We start from the raw sequence: 20,564 nt of genomic DNA on the forward strand, positions 1-20,564 counted from the left end.
CCCTTAAATTAAATGGTTTGGTGTGTTCTAGAATTCGCTTGATCCAGTTAAATCTTTCCTTCCACTAACTGCCCTCATTAATGGTCCTAAAAGAAGGACCTCCATACGGCCACTGGCAATATTGGCTTAGCTTTGACCGCAGCACTATTAAACACTCTGTGGCTGGCTCATATTAATCAGAGAGCTGTAAGAGCACTGTAAACGAAGTTCACCTTTTGCCCCAACATAGGTGCTGGATGGAGAAGACACACACATTGTCTTAGTCCTTGTATATCCTTAAACTCCCATTCTCAAGTTTTATTACCTAATTTACTGTACACCAGGATGTATTATAGCACCACTTGTGTCTTGATCAGGGTCATAATGGTGTCAAGAGGTGGAGGGGACATGACCCTTGAAGGCTTTCGGTCGGTCATGACTAGCTCCTGCCCTACACTTTTAACTTGTTGCTGACTGGAACAAGTAACTGTCTTGTCTCATGAGCACTAGGCCCGCTTCTGTGTGTGTGTGTGTCAAACTAGCTCATGATTGATAGGAGTACATTTTAAGTTAATCAGATTAGTCAGATTGGGTAGTGCTGTACAGAGCTTCAACCGGCAAGCGCTCTTACCTCTGATTGGAGAGAGAGAAATGAGGTGGGGGGAGACAGGTAGCAACATAATTTGCCTGAAAGAATTGTTAATTAAAGTTTGATAGAATTATTAGTACATTATCATAGTAAAATCATGCTAATTTATAAATACATACACTAAAATGTATGACATGGCAAACAACATGTAGGCTATGCTGTATTTGCGTAAATCTGCACCATTTAAAGAAACAAGGAAAATCCTCAACCTCATGTCCTTCTAAACCTGTACAAATTTCTGTCATCTGGAAACACAAAAATATTGTTTATGGCAGAATAACTGATGGGTCATTCACAAAGAACGTGTTTTTACATTCCACTGCACATACACTGCACTACATCCTAACTCCATCCCCCTCGCCACATTAGACCTTTTTTTTATTCGACTACACTGCACTGTTCTTAAAGGGGTCATATGATGCTGCTAAAAAGAACATTATTGTTCTGTGTGAATGGCCTCAAACGCCCTTTTCCATAGCTGCAGTGAAAGTGAATGCAGTGACCATGGCTGTCAAGCAAATGATTTTCATAACTAGCCTACTTCAATTCTGTTCCTCATTAGACTGGAATAAAAAAGTCAGTAAATGGCATGGGGTTGGTATTGTGATTTTTGGTTGAACTAGAAATCTTGAGCCTAATCTTGAGATGTGATCAGTTTCCCTAAAACCAAGTAGTAGGCTGTAGTGGCTGCTTTGGAAATCTTAAGCTGGGAAACCCTATTCAAGTTGACTGTTTTACCAAGTGTAGTGTATGTTAAAAACTGTTGTGAATTCTTTACTTTAATACTATATACTATTATTAATACTTTTATTTTATATCTGGTAAGAGTTTGAAATAGGGTTAAGCATTATAAAGATATTTATTGATATTATGTAGTATAAAGTAATCAGCATTTCAGATTTGAAAAAAGAGAGGTAATCTTAACTTCTAAATCATCCAAGCGGCATTATTATTATTTTTTTTTTTAGACTTACCTTTTTCTAAACATATACAAGAATAACAATGTTTTCAATAGCATGTTTAACAGGTATTCCTATATAAATCACATATAGGGTAGGCCTTAACTGGCCATATTTCATTGGTTTTTAGCATTTAACAGATCTTATGTTCAAAACTTTCTCATTACAGTCCAAAAACTGTGAGACTCTGTTTATTGTCCACAACTCTACATGGAGTTATATCATAATCTTGAAAACGGAACAGTCTATTGGTAAGAATCCCAAGGGCTTCAATATTCTCCAGCCCAGGGCACCACTGACGGAGGCAGCGGAAGCAGAAGGGTGTGCTACAATGAGGGCACATGATGTTGGGACAGCCTTTTCCATTGTGTGTAAGCAGGGCCTTGCACCCTGGACAGGCCCTGAAATATGGACATCCTCTCGCCGAACTGTGTGGGTCAGTGATTTTTGTGTTGCTGAGGAGTGCAGCAAGGAGCGCACAGTTTGGCAGCGTGCAGGAATTGGTGGGCGGAGTGTCGCGTGGCCACTCTCTCTGACACGCCAGGCAGAACCGAAACACGGACCTCTTCAATTTAGAGCAAGACCTGCAGACCGCACACTGACCGTCCAAATCTCCCACATTAGACTGATGACAACTAGGACACTAGAAGGGGGAAAGAATTTGTGAGATTTGGTCACAAAATAAAATAAAAGAGGGGCTCCACTTCACAGATTCACTTACTTTTTCACTTAAAAATTATGGTTAAGCGAGAAAAAAAAAGGATCTAGCTAAAGATTTGTTTGAGTGAGTATTTCCACAAGTTTTACAACTTTTCTAAACCTTTTTCCAAATCTTTTTCTAAGCTTTAGAAATTGACTGAGGAATCAAGAGGCAGTTAAGTTTTTATAATTTTTTGTATAAAGTAACTTTAATGCACAAACTGTGCAAAGCTACCTAGATGCACCAGATCATAAATTAATCTGAAACAAGCACAATGCAGTCACAATAGCAAAATATTTAGGCAATAAATTCATTGTTCGTTGTCAAGAGTGTAACAACGTATGAAGCACTGCTCACATAAAAGTAATTTTCAAGCCGAACAGCTGTTGGTCAAAGCAGCCATTCACATGGCCAACTTAAACAAAAAAATAGATTCCTAATGAAATTGCAAATTTTCGCAGAACGGTTAATGTGACTGGAGCTTTAACTGAAGTATTTATTTATTTATTATTATTATTATTAATATGCCTAGTATTATAATTAGTGCTGTCAAACGATTAATCGCGATTAATTGCATCCAAAATAAAAGTTTTTGTTTACATAATATATGTGTGTACTGTGTATATTTATTATGTACATTTAAATACACAGACATACATTTATATATTTAAGAAAAATATGTTATATTTGTATATTAAATATATTTTTATATAATATAAATTATATCAATATAAATATATAGCCTACATGTAAATACATGTAAATATTTTTAAAATATATACTGTATGAACGTGTCTTTATATCCTAGCCTATACATAATAAATATACACAGTAGGCCTACATATATTATGTAAACCAAAACTTTTATTTTGGATGCGATTAATCACGATTAATTGTTTGACAGTACTAATAGAGTGGTGGAACTATGATGTCACTCTCTAGGCAAAAACCCAGAAGCTAGTTAGCATTTTAGCACTTCCGGTTCCATCATCTCAGAGTCAGTAGGTTTTTTGAATGGGAGTTTGGTTAAATTCCCTTAAATAAGGTCCACAAGCTCAAGATACTTTCACGTTTTATTCTACGACATAAAACACACCAGTTACACCCCACTCGTGATTTTTTTTAAACTGTTACTTTCTTAAAAAAGATGGTTGCTAACAAGTTGCTAAAGGGAACGCCGAACAGTTTATCAATTTACAGTATTTTCCAATTGAAGTATAATTTATAGTACAATTAATTGTAGAATAACCAATTAATAGTTTATCGCATTTTATATTGTTGTTCGACAATGTTTTTTTTTTTGCGTTGCCCCGAAATGCAACAAGTCTTCGGATGGAAGATGCTCGTTTTATCACTTTCCTACTGATACGGAGACGCTGGGTTCGCACCATAAGGTAAACTCATGATTATTCCATGTAAACACCACATTTACCAGCTTAGTCGCGGTGAAAGTGAAACTTTAACGATGTATAGTGCGTAAAGCCACGTTAAAATGAAATGTTTATGGCCACAAGCAGCTGTTAGAAAACATATAGATTGAGGATTTTCTAGAAGCAAGGATAAAATAACATTTTGTGTACCCATCCTAACAAAACGATAGCTGAAATGTGGTACTTTATTCACTTTTAATGCACCTTATTTCGAAACGTACAGAAATACGTGCGTTCATATGTCCTTTAGTTATGATTATTTTATTTATTCACTATACTATTTATTACTAACGTCTCATTTCAGTTTTAGTTTGGCTTTAGTTTTGCATTTATTCCGGTTTATATGAAAAGGTCCATGTAGCGTGGATTAAAATTCGTAAATCCTTTTCACTGAAGGTGTTAAAAATACGTTTGAAAAGTTGTGGGAAGCATGGTGGTGGTGACGTCGAAGGCGAGCGACCGTGGTGCTGTAGTTCCTTTATAGCCTAAGTTCAGCTTTTAAGTTCTGGCGCTTTTATTTTGGCTTCAGAATTCATGAGTTATATTATTTTGTGAAGATTATCTTGATGGACAAAACCTCTAAGTTTCATGAACTATGATTGAACACAGAGCTTATTTTTTGCGATAATCCAAACGCCTATTGAAAAACCCCATTGGCTTTTTGTCGAGGGTACCAGTGCTATGCTAACAGCCGATCCGCCTACAAAGTGACGCCATAGTTCCCCCACTCTATTAAATACAATGTTTACAGTAAACTGTCTAATAAGTTTACACTGCACGATTTTAGCCCTGATTTTCACTCGCCGACAGGTTTTGCGAAATCACCGACAAATGCCCGAAATCGGAGGCAAATCGGTGCTCGTTCACGCGAGTGACAATCAAGCAGTGTGAATTATCAAAGACGCGATCTGAGAGAATCGCCGATGCGTCGCCGACGCCAGTGAAATATTTGGCATGCTAAATATCAGGAGCTGTCGGCGATTCAAAATCCTGCTGTGTGAAATGAGTTCTGACTGAAACATACATCGGCGATGACCTACAGCCAATGAGAGACCAAGATACAGGGCAGCGGGAAGTGCGGGGAGGACTTTTTACACACACACACACACACACACACACACAATAAAAAAACAAATTAAACATAAAAGGGGGCTAGGTTTTTTTCCCCCTGTAAATCATATTATTCTATAAAGGACAAAACATTTATTGCATTTTTCTTTTTCATCACTTTGAGGGCTTTTGTAGACAAGCTCATTGTAAAATGCACAAAACGTTGGTTTCACTTTCAAGTACTTAGATTTGTCTATATAAAATGTTCCCAGCAGAAGTATGCTACGTTAAGTCATCTTTGTTAGCCTATTGTTTGTTCAGGGAGGACTTATTATAGACCACAATATCAGCGTGATCTTGCGTTATTTCCTTATCACTTCTCGCGTGCGTTTGGTTATGAAACGTAGTTTGCGGACCAGACAGAGTTGTCGGCGATTCTTCCTATCGTAAAGCCATGCAGTGTGTAACCTCCTGTCGCCGATCTATCGTGTGAACACAGCAGCAACTGAATGCTACCCCAGATAGTCGTGCAGTGTGAAAACAACGATGATCCGATGATTTTGAAAATCATGCCGTGTGAGCTCGGCATAACAGGGAGTTATACCTTTACAAATCACGTAGGACTTTACTGGCCATTTTTCACTAGGCTTTTAGCGTTCCATATAGGCCTTCATAATGACCAGTAAAATATGTAACTGAACGTGTAAATTATATTCTTCGAAATAATAATAAAAAAAACTATGATGTTTTCCCAATGTACTGTTTTAAAGGAGTACACGTTTTGTTTCAAAAGTACTTCAGTTCACACATTAAGCTTTCCACAGACATCATTACCTTATTTATTTAACAACAGTATCATGGCTTCATATCAAATTTTTTTGGGATAATCTTGCTAGTAGCCTTAGGTGTACATTTTCACATCTCAAATATATCTAAAATGACTATGAGCAATAGCTCAATGATCCTAAAAGTTTTAACCCAGGAAGGCTCTTCTTATCAGTGGAAAACTGCGTCACAGTTAATCCGACACCTTGACATAGTGTGCTAAATTAAGTCTAAGAGTTTAATTCCCTCCTATAGTATTCTGTTAGAACAAGTGTCTGAAAATAGCGTGTACGAAACGTCTGACGTCATGATGGATCACAATGATCTCGCGCGGTCAATCTACCTTTGGAACGTTCATGGCTCAAATACTCCTGGACAGCTTCCACGGATGGACACACCTGAGAGAGAGAGAGAACGCGAGAGTAGGCGAGGGTCAGACGATTAGTAAGGAAAATTAAGTCAAAAGGTACTGGGAACTGTGCTGACAGGGAAACTGAGGACACTGTGCCTCACAGTTACGCACTGTGGGCTACCACAGTGTGATCCACATTAAGACAGTTTACCAAGAACATCATCTAGGCTACTGTGTAAAATAACATGCATTTCGAAAATCAATATGTCTCTGCCAACAAGAAAACAATATGCCTTCCTACAAGTGTGAATTCAAATAGTCTTAATTTTACCCACCTATGCAGTTAAAGGGACTCTTACTACAGAATGTATGATGATAACTAGTAAAATGAACAAATTGTAAACCAGTACTTACTGGAGACCAGCACACTATTCTGTCCACTTCTTTGTGCGAAGAGACACAACATGAAAGTATTTATTTCTCGTCTGCTTAAATAGATTGAAGGGGAATACCAAGTCCTGCGTCTTTCACTTTCTGTTTTTAGGCGGAAGTAGCCTAACAGAAAATAAAATAGATAGCAAAGATACCCCATTGGCACTCTTCCAAAATATTAACGTTCACCTGAAAAAGGTATACTGTTATGTACAGTTCCTTAGTTGTTGTTTTTTTCTTTGCAAAACAATTATTTGGCTATTCATTTAGCCAGCGATTACTAGATGATTGGTGATTTAGGTTTATATAGCGCCATCTGCTGTTCAAAGAATGAAAGTGGAAATAAATGCTTGCCAGATAGCAGTCAGCCCTCTACGAACACCTTGGCAATTGAATCGCCATTGGCTAGTAAATTTTTTTGTTTACTCGCCAGACTGATAAATATATACATACACATATACATATACATATACAAACACATACACACACACACACACACATACATATACACACACACACGCACACACATATACACATATACACCCATACACACACACACATATACACATACACACACAGGTTTGTTTTTGTGAAAAGTGGGGACATCCCATAGGCATAATGGTTTCTCTGCCCCCTCTTCCCTTTTCTGGTCCTGACCACTTTATCACGGCCATGATATTAAATATGTTCTCTGGTATTTTTCTAGGAAAAAGTAAAATTGCACTGGAGCTTTTACAATGAGAATGAATAATAAAAACAAAATGTTTACAGTTTGTTCCAAATATTTAAAACATCATGTTTACAGTTTGTTCCAAATATGTATTTCTCCATCTCTGGCTTAAATGAAAAGGGAAAAAAACAGAAAGTTGGAAGAAAAAAAAAACATTTATTCTCTTGTGAAATTAAATGTTATTTTTAATAGTTTATCGTCATCCTCTAGAGTCCCAGATGTTTAAGGATCTCAGCATTATCCACTATCACACAGGGCTCTGTTTCAGTATCATCATCGCCATTATCATAGTATACATTGTCATAGCATTCTGGACTCAAGCAGCGAAAGCAGAACTCCTTTTCGCAGTGGGGACAAATGATGTTTGGGCAGCCCTCACCGTTGTGTGTTAACAGGGCCTGGCATCCCAGACAGGCCCTAAAGTATGGGCATCCATTCATTGAGCTTTGCGGGTCACGGATCTGTTTGACGCTGAGGAGGGCAGCACGAAAAGCACAGTTCGGCAGCATGCAGGAGTTGGTGGTTGAAGCATTGTGTGGCCATTCCCTCTGACATGCCCAGCAGAACTGAAACACAGTTCTCTTTGCTTTAGAACAAGATCTGCAGACTGCACGCTGTCCATCCAGCTTTCTGATATCAGATTGCTGACAACCGGGGCACTACAAGATAGACAGACAAGTTACCACCAGTAGGTGGCAATGAAATACTTTTGTCACTGTGAGTGTGTCATTGAATCATTCACTCAAATGATTCATTCAACAACAAAATAATTGACACTCCTTTAGTCTGAGTCGTTGAATCCTTTACTCAATCTAGCCCTACTAATAGTGCTACTGTGTGTTGGCAGGAGATGCAACAATTAATTTGGTTGGAATCGTTTGGAACTATTTTATTTGAAAAAACAACAACAACAACAACAATACAGTTTTTTTTGTCTAAAATGTAAGTTATTTCTTTCCTATAGTACTCTGTCATAATGTGGGCAGTTTGTACAAATTCATGAAAAAAAGAAAAGAAAATAAAGTTCTACCTTTGGACTGCTCATGGTTTAAATTCTCCTGTTCCACATCCACAGATCGACTGAGAAACTTTAAGCAAGCAATTGTAAGCCACTGGAGAACAACATGAGCATATATAACACAAATCGGTCAGGAAAAGGCCAGTTAGTCAGCACCTAATTTTTAATACAACAAGACCGAATATTTTTGTTCCTACAAGTCATAAATTCACAAAAGAGTAACTAGAAAAAAATTAATAGTAAAGAAGCAAACAAATACCTTCCTCACTGGCAGATCATCATACTCTACACACGTCTGTTCTTAGAAGCTGTGTTTACTGGAATGAAGGGGAATATCACAGTGCAATGTAACTTTCATTTTGTCTTACTCTCAAGCACAACATTATATGACCTTTCTCTCACTGCTTTCCCACTGAGGGTGGGATCACTTTAACTAACACCAACAGTGAATGCTAGATTTATTGTCTGTTCAGCTTACAAGCTGTCATATATAGGGCAGAATGGTATTGACAGATCATTTTTTTATGTGACATGAGCTGCTTTTAAAAGTTTTAGTTATAGCTTTCTACTTGGTAAAGTCAAATCTATTTTTATACTACAATCTTAAAAATAGTTATAATTTTTAATAAGATTAAACAATACAGCAGTGATTTATTTTACGAGAAAAAAAATGTATTGCACATTATACTTATTTCTTGCATTACACTTTAATATTTTATTGCAGTTGTCCCAAGATGATAATTTTTTCTAGTCATCCCACATTTAATTTTTTAAGTTTTTCTTTTATTTTGGTCGTTTTTAATAATTTATTTGTGTATTTAACTAAACAACTACTTACATTTTAATACATTGTAACTGCTTAAAATATCTTAGAAACATGCGCATAAGACCAGGCTGAGAAACAAGTCGATATCGCCATCTTGTGTTTGTAAATAGAAACATAAACAAACAATTTGAACAAGCTGTACAGAGTGACAGCTGTACTGTCATCTACTCGTGTGCTGTAGGCCTATCGCCTACATAACTCTGGGCTGTTCCTCTGTACACTTGTCAATGTTTACAAATGAACAGGAGATGACAGCGTTTATTTGTGATTTAATATCTGTAAGGCTACAATCAGGGATGCTAGCTACATTGCTTTTTATCTGTTTCGTACAGTAATAAATTGTTCATACAGTAGTATGCCATTCAAAAGTGATCAACTTTGACGTGAATGGCAGGTCGGACAACATGACAGACATTTATCGAATCACATACCTACCAAAAACCGCACTCAGCCGAAAGGATCCACATAATCTTAAGAGTACATAAAGTAAACGACCTCTCACCTGTTAACACGAACAATGTGTTTACTTAGAAGCGGAGTTACACTTTCGAGGATGTGCTATTCTATACTGCCGACCAATGACAGATAGGCGTAAGGAACGATTGGAGGAGCGTGCATATAATTAAGCGTGAGTATGTATGTGGAGTTTTTTCCAACGTTAAACTCATAAAGCATACCAGAAGAAGCTCTTTGTATAGTATACATGTGACAGAAACGTATAGTTGCAAAGTAGTAAAATGGGAGACAATGCAGAGTGCAGCTGGTATTCACTGGTGTTATGCAGCATCGGTTCCGTTATGGTTGTGTATTACCTGCTGAGGTGGTCGTGGCAGTGTTGGCATGGATTCAAAGTGTACCTGCTTTCTGAGATCTGGCAAACGACCCTGAGGACATATGGCCAATGGGCTGGTAAGGAGTTCTTGCTTATTCTTTCACTATAAATGGTGTGGCAAGCCATTGTAGCATTCATTCCCTTTAACTAACCATCTAACATGTATTAATATGCTGTTAATACTTTTAATTAAATTATTTGTGATAATACTGGCAAGCAAATATACCAGTGTTAACATTGCAAATTGAATTCTATATGGGTTATATCTACAATACGTCAACTCTTCACTTCCGACTAGTCATTATAGTTTTACTAGCAAATAATCATAAGGCACTAGTAGCCTAGTTATTTCTTGATTTATTAGATACAAGTATCCATTTATGCAAATCTTTTCAAATGGTTACCAATTAAATTTTTTATGTCTTACTATTTTTATATGAATAACTGCTTGCTAGTGACCAATTGAACAGACACTACTGGAATAAGTACTATTATCTAATGAATGGTTAATTATAAGACTGAAAAATATACTACAGTAGTCACTATAAAATTGTATACTTGCAGTGTTGGGCAGTAATCCGTTACTGTAATTTGATTGCTTTTTTAGTAACGGAGTAATTTAACACGTTATAATTTTCAAAATAGTAATTAGAGTAGTTACAAGCCGAGGTCTCTATACGTTACTGCCGCGTTACATTGCTGACAGAATGCAGTGTTTTATAATCTAGAGATTGTAAAAAGGATGTAGCACACGCACTTTCGAGTCAAGTGCCAGTGGATTAGAGACCTGCTCCCGCGAGACCAGACGCAACAGCAGCGCGGGACAAGATGGGCGAGTGCTGGTGCGGACGGGTAGACACTCCTGTGTGTGCGGTGATTACTTTTAAAAGGAGTAATCAGTAATCAGTAATTTGATTACATGTTCAGAGTAACTTCCCCACCACTCTATACTTGTAATTCAAAATAATCACTAGTACCATAAAAACATGCTACTTTTTTCAAATACCTGTTAAAATAGCTTGGACCAAAAATTCTGATCATGAAGATTTCATAAATACAGGTGCATCTCAAAAAATTAGAATATCGTGAAAAAGTTTTTTTTTTCTGTAACTTATTTCAAAAAGTGAAACTTTATTCTAGATTCAATACATGTAAAGTAAAACATTTAAAAAAATTTTTGGATGATTAGAGCTTACAGCTCATGAAAGTCTAAAATCCAGTATCTCAAAATATTAGAATATTTCCTAAGATCAATCAAACAAAGGATTTGCAAAACAGAAAAGTTCAAGTTCTTTAAAGCATGTTCATTTATGCACTAAATACTTGGTCGGGGCTCCTTTAGCACAAATTACAGCATCAGTGAGGAGTAGCATGGAAGCGATCAGCCTGGGGCACTGCTGAGGCAATATTGAGCCTTCAGCTCCTCTGTATTGTTGGATCGACTGTTTCTCATCTTTCTCTTGAAAATATCCCATAGATTCCATATGGGGTTCAGGTCAGGCATGTTGGCTAATGTTTTACTTTACATGTAATGAATCTAGAATATATGAAAGTTTAACTTTTTGAAATAAGTTACAGAAAAAAATGAAAAAAACTTTTTCACAATATTCAAATTTTGTAAGATGCACCTGTATACTCTTTGTAACGTGTTTCTGAACTAAATTTGTACATTTTGTGAACATCAAAACTGCCATTGCAGTGTTCTTGGTAAGTAAATTATTGTAGTAAAATGATTTTACTACAGAGGATTTCACGGGGAAGTCGTGGCCTAATGGTTAGAGAGTCGGACTCGTAACATAAAGGTTGTGGGTTCGAGTCTCGTACCGGCAGGGATTGTAGGTGGGGGGAGTGAATGTACAGCGCTCTCTCGCACCTTCAATACCACGACTGAGGTGCCCTTGAGCAAGGCACCGAATCCCCAACTGCTCCCCGCTCTATACCCAGGACAAGCTTTCCAGGAAACATAACATGCATTTCTATTTAAGTAAAGTCAATGCATCAGGTTTTGTCACTTGTCTCTCTTATCTAGACTTAGAGATGATAGTGATTGATATCTTGCCCCTGCTGATCAGAAGAACTGTTAGCATTATGAATTTTGTGCCGGTTTATACTGCTCAGCACTGGTTTTCTGCTGGCCCAGCTGGTGGACCATGCTTTAACCAGCAGAATCATGCTGATTAGCTAGTGGACCACAAGGAGTCTAGCAGGCCGGCAAGTGATGCAGCAGGGTCTTGCTGGAGCAAGACAGATGTTTTTGGTTACGCAGCATGGGGGGCACCAGCATCTAGTGTCCAAAACACAACATGTGCTTGTGACCTGTTTTGCTGTTTTTTTCTGCAGGGGTGTTCTTTTGCATTGGGTGTACAGTACTTATTCTGCTCGGGGCATCTGCACAGCCAGAAACTCAACACTGCTGCCTTTTTCTTGTTTACTTAAAATGTGCAGATTCCAGACATAATCAAAACAGCCTTAAAAATCAGACACAAACTATTAAAGTGGTTAATATAATGATAACTGACAGCAGAACAGGAAGGATGAGATAGTGTTGATATTTCACTAAACCTTCCTGTCTCTCATAGCTGTAACTGGAGCAACATCAGTGATTGGTCGTGCATATGCTGAAGAGTTCAGTAAATAACTCCCTTATCTTAAAACATGAATTATGTGGGAGTTTCATAGCATCCATTTTGATACTAAAACATTCACTATAGATCTTTGTAGTTTGTAATTAACCATTTATCCGAGTTGCATAGTTCCTCTAAGCTACATGCAATATTTGACTTATTTTGGTTTCCTAAAATGGCTTTAGTCTTCACTTTAAGTAATGGAATATCAGGTTTGTTCTATAATTGTCATTAAAATGCAATTTTAGTGCAGTGTTTGACAAAATCGGCGAATTGCCATAATCAACTAGTCTGGAAATCATCACAAAGATATCTTAGATGATCCAGACGCACTAGTAATTTCCGTTTCCCAAAATCTGCATGGATATGGTAAATTATGTTATCAGATGAAAATCCGGGCCTCTTTTGGCCACCACAACGTGTTGTTCTTCTCCTCAGTGAAGGAAGAGGAAAGTAAGTCTGATTAATGATAAGATGTCCATCAAACAATGTGTTTGCCCTCCTGCATATCTAACAGATTAAGAGAGACTCCTGTGATTGACTCGCACAAGTTATTAACACTGTTATTAGAACTGTTATTGTCTACACAATGAAGGTTAATGGGGTCCAAAACAATATTGGACTCAGTGACTTTCATTCTGTGGACAAAAATCTGTTGAGCAATATTTACTATTCTTACTATTTCCTCTATATACATACACATTTGTCTTTGTGGGTGTATTTGTTTCTTAGCTTGCCAAACGAGGACTAGACATTGTTCTGATCAGTCGCTCAGAGGACAAGCTTCGCCGTGTCGCCAAGGAAATAGGTGAGTTACAAAGTAGAAGTGACGAGGAAAAACTTAGCTTCTCGAAGTGAAATCTGTCATCAGAACAGAGACAAATCCATTTGTACGCAAGACATCAACATTTTTTCTTGGAATGGTATGACTGTAAAATTTTATGGCCCTATTTTTAAATATGAAATTATCTTTTTTGAAATATAATCGAATAATCTAAAAATAGTCTAAAGATAGTCTAATATGCAGCTCATTTGTAATTCATCTCTAGTCTGTGTTCTTCAAGCAAGACTAGTTTTTTTACTTTCATAATTTTAGACAGAGAAAAAATAGAATAAATCTGCTCTGTATGTGTTTGTTTCAGAGTCTCGGTACAAGCGGCAGACACATGTGATTCAGACAGACTTCACAGAGGGCCATTCCATCTACTCTGCTATCGCACAACAGCTAGAGGGCCTGCAGATTGGAATTCTGGGTAAGATAAAGATCAAGAATGAAGTGTAAAGATGGTGCAAAAGAATGACGTGAATTTTGATAAGCCTTATAGGGGCCATAGAATAAATGTTTTTCATTTCTGTAACCAAAAACAATCATCATTTAGTTTTACGTGACCATTTTTTAATCCCGCTTTTATGTGTTATTTTTGCTACTGTTTCCTGCTTATACAGAATATAAATGACTACACTTCAATGTCAGTAAACACTTAAAACATTAAACAGCCCAATGTGGACTAAGGCACTGAGGTTTTATGAACATTAAGAATTTCTGTAAAGCTGCTTTGAAATATTTATTGTGAAAATTGCTATTCAATTGAAATTGGAATTTAAAATTTTTATTATTTGCCAGCTACTCATTTTCTGTATATTTGGTACTTCCCTATATCATACTCTAGCATCATCACCATCATCATCATGAACTTCTGGTGATTAGGAGTAAGAGTATTTACCTTCTCATCATTTCAAGTCAAGTCACAGCTGCTGTTTTTTGCCTGCATATTTTCTATTTACAATAGATCAGAAGCTCTACGCTATCTACAATTAGGATAATAAAATACACTTAATACATAGTACAGAATAATTCTTGACCAAAATCAGTCTGAATTTACTTTCTCATACTTCTGAAAAAAAGAGAGATGTAGCCTGTCTATAATTGATTTCTTCTGTTTTCTCTGTAGTGAACAATGTTGGTATGAACTATATAGGGGTTCTGGCAAATGTTCTGGATGTTCCTGATCCAGACCAGGTCTGACTCAGCTTTTCTACACCACACAGCTTGACTTTCTACTCTATTGTAATCTGAGTCCATTGTATGAAAGTGTCTATTATGTTAAGTGCTTTTTTCTGTCTCCAGAGAATCACACAGGTGATAAACTGTAACACACTGTCCGTCACTCAGGTAAGACTATCTGTATGTGAACCTGTTTACACACAGCCTGTTATACCATTAGACCTATGTTTGTTATCTTATATATTATCTTGACAGCAGCATACAAAATGGGTGCCATTTTGTGTCCTTCATATACATATATATGTAAAAAAAAAATGTAAAAAAAACATACAGGGGATGGATAAATAATGTGAATGCCTGGGAAATAGCTATATTTCTTTATTAAGGTATGTTACCACCATCTGCCTATAATACAACTTCCAACCTTAGATTCATATAACTTTTGAATGGTCTCCAGTTGAATATTGTCTAAAATAACATCTGCCAATTGCTTCAGAAATGTTGGGAATTGGCTTCTTAAGGCTGATTTATACTTCTGCGTTGGACCTACGCCGTAGCTTACGCATAGACGCACACCCTACGCCGTAGCCTAACGTGCACCTCTCCAAAAATCTAACAGCGTGTCAATTCTACGCAGACCGCAAGCCAACAAACAATGTTGATCTGCCGTGGTACAAGTCCTTGTGCAGATTGAAAGAATGCCATTATCTCCTGTTCCGTTGTTGTCTCCTTTTTGTAGTTTTAAATAATGATAAATGAAGTATAAATGAAAACTGACGCATAGCCTACGGCAGTGTTTCTCAACCAGGGGTCCGGGGACCCCTAGTGGTCCTTGACGTAAGGCCAGGGGGTCCGTATAAAGTATGAATTTTTGTATACATTTTGTATATTTTGACATGACATGTTCCCATGAAAAAAAAATCCAATATAACTGATGATATGGCCAAATACTGGACAAGTCAGCTAACTTGAATTATACTTGACTGTATTTGGTCCTCACAAAGACACAAATGATACGAGTCAATTTTGTTCTGGGGGTCCTTGAGGATGGTTCTGAATTGGACTGGGGTCCGGTACAGTGTTTATTGGCCTGCTTGTGAACTCCGAACCTCTGTTTATTTAATTTAGTTAAGACATCTAATGCAACATCGATGCAATATATTCTAACCAGCCTTTTGGTCGTGTTTGTCCCAGGTATGTGTTTTGTTCGGTTTTGTCATGATCTGTGTTAAAATAATATAAACTATAGTTGAATGTTAGCTATTAGCACACGTGTTGTATGCTCTTGCACGTGCTGAAGTGTGTAGCAGCGCCATTTTAGGGCTGCATTCTTCCCGTTCTGTCTTTTATACTAAATATGTAAAATATTGGTCACTTAAGTTTACAGTTTCTCTGTGTTAATGTGAATTGACTGTATTAGTGTTTTGTTTTATTTTATTTAATGTGTGCTTTATTTTGAGGTTTTTGCCCACTTTATGTCATGTGCACTTTAGAGAAAATGTCAGCAGCAGAGTCTCTATATCTCCCTGCTGTTAAGACATCTCATGCAACATCGATGCAATATATTCTAACCAGCCTTTTGGTCGTGTTTGTCCCAGTTTTGTCTGTCAGGCCCGGTAAAGCATCCTTGAGTGACCATCCACCTGATCGTCTTCTGAATTACTCCAACACACACACAGTCACACATAGATGAGTCAATTTTGTTCTGGGGGTCCTTGAGGGTGGTTCTGAATTGGACTGGGGTCCGGTATGCCAAAAGGTTGAGATTCACTGGGCTACGGTGTAGGTCCGACGCAGAAGTATAAATCAGCCTTTACTCTTCTCTCCAAAACTGGCCACGGTGATTTGGTAATTTTAAGTCAGGTGATTGAAATGGCCAGGGCATATGTTGAAGTTCAACTTGGAGCTCCATCTGCCAAGGTTTTATGATCATATTGTATGGTTTTATGATCATATTGTTCCCATTTTAGCATTGGTGTCCATGATTAAAGTATTAGCAATTACAGCTACTTCATGTATTTTAGGTGTGTAAAGTGCCCTGTGGTTGGTTTTTGTGGAAACCGAGTCTTCAAGGTGAAAGTTGAAGTTTGCTGTCACTTTGCAGTAGTAGTTCTGTGCAGTGGCGGCTCGTCGGGGGAGGCAGGGGAGGCACAGCTTCCCCAAATTTTTGAGGTGAAAATGGGAGTAGGACGATTTAATGTTAATAAAATTCACAATTCTTTTCAGTTCATGTCTCAGAATATGTATTTTTTGTTTGTAATTTCACAGCTATAACACCATATCATGTTAATGAAGTTGGAAAGCGCCGCTTTTCTATCACGACTGTACCGAATCTGCTGATGTAATTACAACCGCTAATGATAGAGAAGGGGAGGGGGAGGTCAGGGGAGAGCTGAGCTTTTTTTGGTAAAAAAAAATTAGCCAATCACCATCGAGGGTTCACTTTCAGCGCTGAGGAGTGTTGAGAAAAGAAACCTCGCAAGGGATGCTAGCCTCCTGATATCAACCATTCATCATAGAGACGTAAATTACGTGATATTAGTTTGAACGTCTCCAGCTGCGCGGTTAAAAGCAAATAATAATAATCGGCAGGGATCCCCAGACCAATACAATTAGTGTACCACCTCTATTTTAAAACCCACAAGCCGCCACTGGTTCTGTGTTGTTTGGACACAATCTTTCATAGTACTTGATGGTCCCTATCATTCACATCACACTGATGAAGTCTTGCCATGCTTTGTTAATGGCAGACATAATTATAAAGACACCAAAGAATTGGGTGGTTAAGGTTACAGACACTCCTGCTAAACAGGCTCCCATGATTTGTCCTTTTTGGAAGTTTGGACCCACAGCTTACTAAACACTAGTGAACACAAATTATATGACAATGAAAAGATAAATAAAAGATCACTGCAATGTTGTTTTTTCACTGCAGCCTAAACACACAATATTAACCCCTGTAGTGACAGATGTTCACATTATTTTGTCCAACCCCTGTAGATGGATATGGATATAAAAATGGATACAGATTTCATATATAGATATAATCTAGTAACTTGTAAGCTACACACATACACTATACCAGCTAAAAGTTTGAGATGTTATTTTTTTAAATTTTAAATAAAATTTTTCATGTTTTTGAAAGAAGTCTCTTATGCTCACCAAGGCCGCATTTATTTGATTGTGAAATATTTATTGTTTTCTAATTCTTAATATATTTTAAGTTGTAATTTATTCTGGTGATGGTAAAGCTGAAATTTCAGTACCCATAACTCCATTCTTCAGTGTCACGTGATCCTTCAGAAATAATTTGAATATACTGATTTGGTGCTCAATTATTATTAATGGTTCATATGATTACCAATGTTGAAAACAGCTTAGTTTCTATTAGTTATAATGCTTCATTAATACTAAATAAATTTTTGAATGGTTGAATATTAAACTGTTTTCAGCATTGATAATAACAATAAATATTTCTCAAGCACCAAATCAGAATATTAGATTGATTTCTGAAGGAAATATAAAAATAATTTGGTGGCGATGACAACAGTGATGTTGATGACAATGTTGTTGTTTTGTAGATGAGCAGACTCGTTTTACCAGGCATGCTCCAGAGGTAAACACACAGCCAGCTCTGATCATATCTGTTAAATTATGAAAACTGTGTTTATGTTTTACGTGAGGGCTTGTTTACTCTCAGGGGGAAAGGCCTCATTATAAATATATCATCAGAAGCTGCAACTCCGCCACAGCCAATGCTGTCAGTGTATTCTGCCACTAAGGTAAATCTTTGTTGGACACAAAACAAATTTCATACGCTTGTATATTTCAATCAAACGCAGCCTTACAAAATAACATAAGTTATGAAAATAACTAAAGCGTGTCTTCCTCTTTTCTTACACCTAGATATTTGTAACATATTTCTCTCGCTGTCTGCATGCAGAATACAGGTCAAAAGGAATCACGGTTCAAGTAAGTCCAGTATTGGAAAACATCTTGTACATTTTTATTTTTGCCAAACCTTGATGTTGTTTCTCTTCCTTTGTCCAGTGTGTAGCCCCGTTTATGGTCTCCACTAATATGACTCATAATGTGCCTGTGAATCCACTGTGAAAAGTGCTGCTTCGTTTGCTAGAGATGCTCTGAACACTGTGGGTTACACAACATACACAAGTGGATGTTTAACTCATGCACTGCAGGTAACTCCACACAGTTAGTTTGTTTAATGTGGGATGGCAGCTTTTATAACAATTTTTACCCTCTTCTCAATACATATTTCAATACACATATTCTCAATACAGTTTGTAGTATATAAATATACAGGGTTGTGTTGTAATGTCCTATTCATTTTTATTTTATTTCAGTCATTTAAAAATCTGAATATGTTGTAGAATGATAACTTACCATCCTTTGTTGTTTCAGCACTTTGCTCTGTCCATCTTTTTCCCGGGCTGGCTGCGTCTCACGTCCTTTTGTGTGCAACGCATGGCAAAATTCGCTCGTAGCATTGAACCACAATTAAGGGAGAGGATGGCAGAGACGAGAAACAAACAGGACTGACACAAATCTGTGGACAGCAGAGATAAACATAAAAAAACAGATAACAAAACATGCATACACATACAAACATACAGTATGTATAATGGCATTAACAATACCTAAACACGCAAACTCTTTTTATTGCAGTGACAGGAAAACAGATGCATTGTTACAACAGTCACACACACACATTTACATTTTTATGGTATGTTGGCTGATCTATGTCTGTGTAAACGTTAACATTCGTATCTGCATTGTGTATTTGCATCATAATCCGAAGTCTCAATTTATGTACCCCTTTCACAGAGTTCAGTGACTTTTACACTTGCATTTACAGCAGGGTAAATCGGGAAAGGGTAAATATAATTTTCCCTCCCTCAAATGCACATTATTTAATGTAAAGTATATTTCAGATGCAAACAAGGGGGAAAAGGTGAGAACATTGCACAGATCGGGGGCATGCTCCACACGGAATTTCTTTTAAAGATATTTGATTTACACGCTCATTTGTAGTTACTTTAAGGTATTTTTTAAAATATGTTTTATTACCTTATATGTGACCCTGGACCACAAAACCAGTCATAAGGGTCAGTTTTTCGAAATTAAGCTTTAAGCTTTCCATTGATGTATGGTTGTTAGGATAGGACAATGTTTGGCCGAGATACAACTATTTGAAAATCTGGAATCTGAGGGTGCAAAAAAGTCAAAATATAAAAAGCCTTTAAAGTTGCCCAAATGAAGTCCTTAGGAATGAATATTAATAAGCAGAAATTAAGTTTTTATATATTTCCGGTAGGAAATTTACAAAATATCTTCATGGAACATGGTCTTTACTTAATATCCTAATGATTTTTGGCATAAAATAAAAATCGATAATTTTGACCCATACAATGTATTTTTGGCTATTGCTACAAATATACCCGGTGCTACTTATGACTAGTTTTGTGGTCCAGGGTCACATTTGTCCAAAACTGTAATTTTCACAAATTTTTAACATCTTGTTGCAACATTTTACAAAAGTCAAGATTGAATATATTTGGTCAAAATCCCATGTTATAAAAGATGAAGTGCTATGTAGGGCAGGCTGTTTAAAAGGGTCATATGATGTTGCTAAAAAGAACATTATTTTGTGTATTTGGTGTAATGAAATGTGTTAATGCGGTTTAAAGTTAAAAAAACGGATTATTTTCCACATACTGTACATTATTGTTTCTCCTCTATGCCCCGCCTTTTTTAAACGCGTCGATTTTTACAAAGCTCGATACATAAAATATTACCCTTTTAGACATAGTTTTTGAAGTAAAGAAAATACTATTCAAAACGTATTGAAACAACAGTTATTTTATTTACCCTTGTAAGACCCCCCCCCCTCCTCCTCCTCCTCATCCTCTAAAGGTGAGGAGTTTGCATCTATATTTACAGTACTGTTGAAAAGTTTGGGGTCAGCATGAATTTTTTTTTTACGTTTCCTATACTCACCAAGGTTGCATATACTTTTAGCACATCAGTGCTGAAAACAGTTTTTTTGGGGTAAACAATAATACATGTTTTTCAGGATTCATATATATATATATATATATATATATATACAGTGGTGTGAAAAAGTGTTGGCCC

The 20,564-nt window shown here is 36.9% G+C and overlaps 1 protein-coding gene, 1 long non-coding RNA gene and 1 pseudogene across 4 annotated transcripts; 1 reads left to right on the plus strand and 2 right to left on the minus strand.

Annotated features, from left to right (window-relative positions):
* Positions 1–1,576: 1,576 nt before the first annotated feature.
* On the minus strand, positions 1,577–6,439 carry LOC107746398 (uncharacterized). Its single transcript, XR_001640683.1, has 3 exons — positions 6,359–6,439; positions 5,936–5,990; positions 1,577–2,230 (listed from the first exon to the last, which is right to left on the minus strand). It is a non-coding gene; the product is annotated as an uncharacterized LOC107746398 (long non-coding RNA).
* An 857-nt stretch (positions 6,440–7,296) lies between these two features.
* On the minus strand, positions 7,297–9,529 carry LOC107746396 (uncharacterized protein DDB_G0292642-like). 3 transcript variants are annotated; one of them, XM_016560606.1, is made up of 4 exons: positions 9,453–9,529; positions 8,384–8,441; positions 8,137–8,218; positions 7,297–7,765 (listed from the first exon to the last, which is right to left on the minus strand). In XM_016560606.1, exons 3-4 carry the CDS (start codon positions 8,149–8,151, stop codon positions 7,313–7,315), a joined length of 468 nt encoding a protein of 155 aa, XP_016416092.1. In that variant the 5' UTR covers positions 8,152–8,218; positions 8,384–8,441; positions 9,453–9,529; the 3' UTR covers positions 7,297–7,312. The 3 variants fall into 3 exon arrangements, with proteins under 3 accessions (XP_016416092.1, XP_016416093.1, XP_016416091.1); XM_016560607.1 differs by having other exon boundaries at positions 9,382–9,455; XM_016560605.1 differs by lacking the exon at positions 9,453–9,529 and adding an exon at positions 9,386–9,452.
* Positions 9,530–9,687: 158 nt separating this feature from the next.
* Positions 9,688–18,971, plus strand: LOC107746421 (very-long-chain 3-oxoacyl-CoA reductase-like; annotated as a pseudogene).
* The last annotated feature ends 1,593 nt before the right edge of the window (positions 18,972–20,564 follow it).

Source organism: Sinocyclocheilus rhinocerous, unplaced genomic scaffold (genome assembly GCF_001515625.1).
Source record: "Sinocyclocheilus rhinocerous isolate Xijiao unplaced genomic scaffold, SAMN03320098_v1.1 scaffold77, whole genome shotgun sequence".
Classification (NCBI taxonomy): domain Eukaryota; kingdom Metazoa; phylum Chordata; class Actinopteri; order Cypriniformes; family Cyprinidae; genus Sinocyclocheilus; species Sinocyclocheilus rhinocerous.